Here is an 8,032-nt window from a genome sequence, read left to right as displayed (position 1 = left end):
ATTATCAAACAATACTAAAAATATATTTCATCATAGAGTAAAGGTGTTCATTATAGTCACCTAATAGCAGCAGCCTGCCTTAACAAAAATATACGCTGCCCAGTTTTACAGCATACCAAAATAACAGCAGGCTGCCTTAACAAAATAACAACACTAACAGCAAACTTAAATAGCAGTTCCAAATTAACCTAACAGCAGTTCCAAAATAAATTACAATTCCAAAGGGAAATTACAGTAGTTCCAAAATAAATTAACAGTGACAATAACAGAATTCAATGGTTGTTCTGGGATGGCTGGGATGATGAACTTTCTTGACTTAAATTGGATTGAGATGAGGCAGTTCTGGAACGAGTTGCAGCAGTTCTTTCAAGTTATCTTCTAGTAATGGCTGGTCTACCATTCCATTTTACACCACTTCTTGGCTTGTATGCACACTCCAGAATATTTACCGAGGACCTCTTTTCACCACCATGAGAGACCACTCTTGGCTTACCTCCACCAGACTGCCAAAAACAGAAAATATTCAGTAAAGTTGTTAAAGCAAACAAGATATAAAATTAACTTTGAACTACTTACAGAAAAACTTGTGAACCCACTACTTGATTGAAATAGTCCAAACCCAGAACTTCCCATACCACTACCAGTTCCTCTTCCTCTACTAGCAGCAGTTCCTCTTCCTCTACCAGCAGTAGCAGGGGTAGAAGTAGTTGGAGTTCCTGTTCCTCTTGCTCTGCCTCTTCCTCTTCCTCCACATCTTTGGATATATGAAGCATTTGCTGGAGTAGAATCTGCAGGCCTTGCTTTCTTAGGGCAGCTCCTCTTGTTGTGTCCATATCCACCACAGTTTGGACATGTCATCTCCATACCCCTTCTTGAAAGCTTTCCAGAAGTAGGATGTTCAGTTTCTTCTCTTCTTCTTTGGTCTGCCAGGCATCTTTTTAATTGGTGGGGGTTCAATTGGTGGATTGGTAGATGTTGGCCACATCTGCATGTTTGACATAGGCTGGATGAATGTTGAATATGCCTTCAGATAGGTGGATTTGTGGTACCAGTGAGATATGTAGTTAATTGGGTCAAGGTTCTTGAAATGCATAGCAGCAATGGCATGAGCACTAGGGATACCCTTCAACATCCATGACCTGCATGTACAAGTTTGAGCTTGCATATTCACACAATGCTTCAACACCACTCTTAATGAGGTATCCTCAACCTCATAGCCATATTCACCATTCCAATTTAGCTTAAAAATACCAAATGCAATAAAAAATGCATAAAAAATATATTATCTATATTTTGGCATAAATATAGGAATTAAATGACTAAATCCTCATAACAATAATTTAGGAAATAATTATTGGAGATTTTATGAATAAAAGGGAAGGAAATAAATCAATTTAAATCCTTAAAATTATGGAAAAAAATTATAAAAGCCTTGTGCATGCTTATATATGCAGGTATATGCTATTTTGAAGGTATTTATGCATGTTTAAAATATATAGAAAAAAATTGGGTATCAACAACTTGTATATTGTGGGATCGTTACTACATGTTAGTTTTCCCTTTCGTTGAACTGTTCCCTTTATGCCTTTCATTTCCTTACTGCTGTTATTCCTTATGAACTGGTTATATCGTTTCCTTATGATTTAAAGTTTTGAAGTGTATTCACTCGTTCTATTTTGTATTACTGTCATTGTTGTGTTGTGCTGGTGGTGTTAGTGCACGAGGTCTCTGTCGTGCGGTTGTTGTTGTGGGGTTGCACGAGGTTTCTATTGTGCTACTGCTCCTCAATGATGGGATCCTCCACTGGATTCGCTGGTGGTGCAACTGGTGCAGCTTTGGGACATCCTCATCCCCTACCTCGGGCCGGTGCCCTCCCCTGGCCTCTGCCTCGGCCTCTAGCAACGGGGGGAGCAGCCCCTCCCGGGTCTGGAACATCAATCGTGCATGTCCTCACTATCTGTGAGAGAATAGAAGAGGGAAATTTAGTATACCAACCACTGCACTATAGAAATTGAATAAATAGTAGTTTTTCTAACACCCTATAGCATCTCGAAGATAAATACAAACGTCTCTGTACCAATCCGCAAAACTCTATTAGGTTTGCCCATGACTTGTGAGACCTACATGAACCTAGTGCTCATACCATTTTGTCACGACTCAATTTCATTATAGGTCATGATGGCGCCCAACACCGTTATCAGGCAAGCCAACCTGAAGATATTAGTGAGTTCTCATTTATTTTTACCAATACAATTCCAGCCTTTTCTTAACTTAGATTTAAAACAAGTGATAATTAGCAACTCATAATAATAGATATACAACCCAAAAGAATAGTCTACCAACGTGTATGCCAGGAACTAGTGTCACAAGTACTAGGGCGACTAGTAGAATGTGCAAAATATCACTATCCTACTACCTGAAACAGGATAGACAGTACATAATAATAACAAAAGAAGAGAACTCTAGTATGCTACTGAACGGCTTAGAAGGGGGCAGCTCACTGTGAGATCTCGATCAGGAATTAGGAACGTGCGCCGGAGGGGTAACTAGATGCACCTGCCTCAGATCCTGTACAATTAAGTACAGAAGCGTAGTATGAGTACATAAACAACATGTACCCAGCAAGTATCCAGTCTAACCTCGAAGAAGTAGTGATGAGGGGTCGACTTGACACTTACTAAGGTCAATATCAATAATATTTAAAGATTACACTAAGTATGGATAACATGGATATAATGACAAAACTCAGAATTTAAGGAGAACAATATATCAGTTTCAGTCATGTCTTATAATAGTAGCACTCCAAGGAATTTAACAGAGTAAGTCATGGATAAAATTTCACATAAATATCAAGCGCACATTATGCCAAGGTCGTACGGCCCGGTCCAACATAAAAGAAACTGTGCACTGCCATAGGGTCGAATGGCGCGAACCACAGATGCATCTATTTCTACCGAGGTGATCAGCCTGATCCACAAATATCAATTATTATCAAGAAGGCACATAAAGGGGCATTCATAGTCAAATAAATTCATACAAGTTCTCAAGTAAGTGCATACGTTCGTTTATATTTATTTTCAATCCCTAACATGTCCTATGTGATTTCATTAGTATGTAAGAATATAAGCATTTGCAAGTATGGCATGATACGAATCCTAAACTACCCGAACAATTAGCATAACAGTAGTTACGCACGGACTTTCGTCACCACGTACGTACGTAGTCCCCACAGACAATCACATACATCTATTAGATTCACTTAGGGGTTTATTTCCCTCTTACGAGGTTAGAAAGGAGACTCACCTCGCTCCAAAGCTTACTTCCAATGTCAAGAACGTGCTCAAACCCTCAATTTGGAGCCGAACGATCCAAAACTAATTAAACGGGGTAAGAACTAGTCAATACAAGCTCAAGAGTTCATATTCTAACTATTAAAGTAATTCCCCAACCCTAAATACAAGTTTTCTAAAATCCATCCCCGGACCCACGTGCCCGGATTCCAAAATTGTTTTAGGAAAGTTGTTACTCATAACCTAAGAATCAAGAATATATGATTTTTATTTTATTCCATAACAAATTTTGTGTTTAAATCTTGTTTTTATAAAAAACCCTAGGTTTTACTCTAATCCCATGATTTTTCACTAATCTTTATGTGTTAAACTACCCAAAACCCAAGTATTAAACTCACATTAAGTAGAAATAACTTACCTCACAATACTAGATTGAAATCCCCTCTTTGGAATCTCCCAAATTACCCAAACAATGAAGGAAATGTATCAAAAATGACACATTCCCGTATTAAATGAAGGCACTGCCTTCAGCGATTTCCGCACCTGCAGTTAAGAGACCACATCTGCGGTCTCACTTCTGCGAGGGAACGTCCACATCTGCGGAGTTGGGCTGGGCTGGCTGGGACCGCTTCTGCGGTCTGGAGGCCGCTCCTGCGGTTCCACTTCTGCGGAAAAGGAGCCGCATCTGCGGTTCCTAGGCTCCTCCCCCTTGGTCATACCTGCGAGGGCTCGACCGCTTCTGCGGTCTCGCACCTGCGGCTGACCAACCGCAGTTGCAGTTATGACAGATACTAGGAGCTTCAGCTCCTTCCAAAAATTTTCAACTTCACTCGAGCCTCGTCCGATTGACGCTCGAGGCCCCCGGTCCCCGCCCGAACATACAGATAAGTTTGAAATCATAAAACGGACTCGCTCGAACCCTCGGAACGCCCAAAACAATGCTAAATCTAAGAATCACTCCTTAAAACCAATTGAATCAAACTTATGAACTTCAAGTTCTTCAATTTACTTCCAATGCGACGAAACACACTTATATTACTCGGATTGACACCAAATTTTGCGTGCAAGTCTTAAATGGCAATACAGAACTATTCTCGGAACTCCGTTCGGACCTCGATAACACAAAAACCCGCTCCAAGCCAAATTTCAAGAACTTTAAAATTCTTAAAGAACCAACTTTCACTATTACGCGCCAAAACGCTCTCGGTTCATCTAAAACCCGATCCGTACATATGTCCAAGTCCAAAATCATCATACGAACCTATTGGAACCGTCAAATCTTGATTCCGGAGTCGTTTACTCAAAATATTGACCGAAGTCAAACTTGGCCTTTTAAGCCAACCTTAAGGAACCAAGTGTTCCGATTTCAACCCAAACTTTTCCAAATCTCAAACCAACTATCCCCGCAAGTCATAAATCAGTTAAAGCAAGTACGTGCAGTCTTATTTAGGGGAACGGAATTCTAGAAAGCAAAACAACCGGTCGAGTCGTTACAATATGCCCAAGACCATATACAACATCACATTTTCTCGGCAAAAGTCAGATAATACACAATACATGCATGTTGAATTAAGTTAGGAGAACATTTGATCTAGCAACAACACCATACCCATGGCAAATCCAGAGTCGAACCCTGGCATTACAACCAATACAAAAACCTCTAATCCAAAAGTTACACCGCCAGTTACTGCTTTCTTCTTCCTTATCTCTGCTACAACATTTCTTGACTCAGCGTCCAACACTTTGCATGATCGGTTTGCATATGACCCTTCAATAATATAAGAATATCTCTTCTTAGATATTCCTTGATAATAAACATGGGCAAGAACGTTGACGTTACTATGTAAAATCTTCATTTGTTTCTTTACAGAGAATATAGGCTTCTTTCTTGACGATGAAGACTTGCTACTATTACTGTTGTAATTATCATCCCCAACTTCTCCTTCATAAATGAACCAATTGTTGTCTACTAGCCTTAGCTTCTGCTAGAAAAAGAAGAAAAATAAATTAAGTTCGAGTTTATAATCTGTGCTGACGGTATAAATTTCAGGTTAGATTGATCAGTAATAAACAATATGTAACTTTTTCTATCGATCGGGTCTTCTATAATAACTTCAAAAATATGATAACAACATATTATAATACGTTAAATTACCTTCTGTGTCATTTAATTTACAGGGAAAAAAACCTTCTTATTTGCATATTAACCGTTTATCTACTAGCCTTATATTAGGTTCTGCCAACTCATGACACACGAACAAAAAAAATCAAGTATGTAGTACATATACAGCTAATATACTACTATAGTTGTAACGACGATAAAAAATCAAGCTAATCAATGTTCACTTATAGTAGTAGTATTTGTTATGCTTGTTAAAATGGTTTTAACTTATGGTAAATTTCTTGTACGTCAGCCCCGTTGAAAAAAGAGTTAAACAAACTCATGCACCAACCAAGGGCTAATGTAGTCTTTCTGCTGCGGGTTCAATTGATCGTATAATTTTTGATACTGAGTATGAATTTATTTGTAAAAATATTCTAGAATTTCAACAAAAATTAGATTTGAACCAATAATTTTGATTGTACAATGAATGCAATGCTAAAATTCTTAAAAGATGAACTCATTAAATTTAAATTCTGGATCCGCTTCAAGAAAGCCAACAGCCGCAAAAGAACAGAAAAGTTTCTTGTACTAATTTGATATATGTATGACAATGTCAAATAAACCAAATACTGTTTACACAGATAATAAAAACAAAAAAACTAATGCTTAGCATATAAAGTAGTATATACCTATTTTAACTAATGAGCTTAATGTAATACTAGTACTATATATAAAAATTCTCTATACTGAAGATGTATAAGCAATTACCTTTTGGCGACATATGGTTAGGATAGGTTTTCCAGAGCCATCCATGAGAGTGATTTGACCGCGGCGGCCGGAATAATTATCAACCCTATACACTAAACTACCATCAGATCCAATTACTGTGAAACCTTTACAGCTGAAAATTAGTGATTTTCTCCAAACTGTTAAAGATATACATGATGATGAAGTTGAAGTAGTTGTAGCTAATTCCCTGCAGCTATTGTTATTCATATCTTGTTGATCTGATTCTTGATTTTGTGGATTGACTGATCTGAAACTTATTGATTTTAAAAAGAGAAGCATTTCTACTTTTGTTTGTGTTTTGGAACTTTTTTGCTAACGTAAGAGAAGATCATCTTTGGAGGAAAATGAGATATTTATAGAAGCAATAAAGGTTTTTGTTTTTTGGCTGTATATTTCTAATTATTTATCGTATTGTTTGTAAAGAGGGAGACAAATTTAAATAACACGTGCCTTTTGGGCATTGGTCGAGGCAGTATATTTTTTTTCTCTAACACAAATTCCAAAAGAGACCACCTTACATTTACCTAACGCGATGCCCCATGCATTAATTGATGACTTTCGAAGGAGTAATTCTAATGGATGGAGTGACACACTCTTTTGCAATATCAATTTCGTAATTTAATTTAATAATATATTATACCATGTGTATTTATTATTTATCAAATTAGATATAATTATTTTTTAAGTAATTAAATTATGTAAGTAATTTTCACGATCAGTGTATAAAACATAACTCAAACTTTTCCACTACTTTTTGCGTATAACATAAACTTTTTTTTTTCTCTTAGTAGTTTAGTGTATAATCAGATCCAGACCCTGATGAATGTTGGAAAAAGTGCCACGTGGGTGATTAAGTAATTGAATTCTGAGATTCCTTATTGTTTGTTGTTTTTCATTGTTAATTTTTTAATATTCTTTTTTGTCTCCTAAAGGTCAAGTTAGGTACTTCGGTTAGCGTTATTCATGTTGAGAAGAGACAAAAGAAAGAACCAGAAAATCTGGAATACGTTATCAAGTCTTAAGAGACACAGCGCTCTTCCTTTTTGACATTAACAAGATTATTATGTGTTCAAACTTATTTTTATTAATTACAATTTAATATAATTTTTTAAATTTCTAAAAGTTTGCACAAATTGAGCAATTCTTGAAAAAGTTAAGTAGATATTAATATTTTTTATTTTTTATTTTCGTGGTTACACAGGAGTTTGATGGCTAAGCTGTGCACCACATGACTATATCAAGCAATTTGAGAAGAATTAGGACTCTAAAAAGGGTATTATTAAATTGCATTTAATAAATTGAGGTGTTGATATTAATGCATGTGGCAGATAAGGTAGGGGACCTTGTGAGCCCTTAAGTCAAGTTGTCTCTTACATTAATTCAGTATCAGTCACGTTATATTCCAAGAAAATATAATGTGGGACAGTATATTTATAAATGCACGGTGACTCTACGTGATAAGGCAGCACGAAAAGTTCCAAACACGTTATTTTTATTTTTTTATTTTTTGTTTTTTCTTCTAATTACATTTTACACGTGGAATGGTACTGATCTTTGGAAAATCTTCCAGAAATAGATATATGCATTTTGAGTTTAGCTGAAAATAATTAGCATCCTATTTAAAACCTTAGATTCATGATTAGAGTAACCCAATTTTTGAAAGAGTGAGACCACAGCACATTTGGTTTCTTATAGCCGGGTAGACAAAGTTTTTTTGGGCCAAAAATAACGATGTAGAGGGCGACTGAAAAGGAGGCTCGACCTACAGGGAGAGTGGTGGGCAGGGATTCTCTACAATGACACTGTTGTAGACCAATTGAAAGGGATGTAGCGCAGTTTGGTAGCGCCT

General features: G+C 36.8%; 1 protein-coding gene across 2 annotated transcripts; it reads right to left on the bottom strand.

The window, feature by feature from the left end:
- Nucleotides 1-4,397: 4,397 nt before the first annotated feature.
- On the bottom strand, nucleotides 4,398-6,532 carry LOC107787163 (protein LURP-one-related 17). 2 transcript variants are annotated; one of them, XM_016608692.2, is made up of 2 exons: nucleotides 6,163-6,532; nucleotides 4,398-5,275 (listed from the first exon to the last, which is right to left on the bottom strand). In XM_016608692.2, exons 1-2 carry the CDS (start codon nucleotides 6,460-6,462, stop codon nucleotides 4,865-4,867), a joined length of 711 nt encoding a protein of 236 aa, XP_016464178.1. In that variant the 5' UTR covers nucleotides 6,463-6,532; the 3' UTR covers nucleotides 4,398-4,864. The 2 variants fall into 2 exon arrangements, with proteins under 2 accessions (XP_016464178.1, XP_016464179.1); XM_016608693.2 differs by having other exon boundaries at nucleotides 4,403-5,272.
- Nucleotides 6,533-8,032: the final 1,500 nt, after the last annotated feature.

Source organism: Nicotiana tabacum, chromosome 1 (genome assembly GCF_000715075.1).
Source record: "Nicotiana tabacum cultivar K326 chromosome 1, ASM71507v2, whole genome shotgun sequence".
In the NCBI taxonomy this organism is placed as follows: domain Eukaryota; kingdom Viridiplantae; phylum Streptophyta; class Magnoliopsida; order Solanales; family Solanaceae; genus Nicotiana; species Nicotiana tabacum.
This window is presented reverse-complemented; position numbering and strand designations above follow the sequence as displayed.

Excerpts from the sequence above, each read along its gene's own strand:
- LOC107787163 (XM_016608692.2), bottom strand. The coding sequence starts at position 6,462 with ATGCTTCTCTTTTTAAAATCAATAAGTTTCAGATCAGTCAATCCACAA. Across the intron at positions 5,276-6,162 it reads TAACCATATGTCGCCAAAAG|CAGAAGCTAAGGCTAGTAGA; the intron begins GTAATTGCTTAT and ends TTCTTTTTCTAG.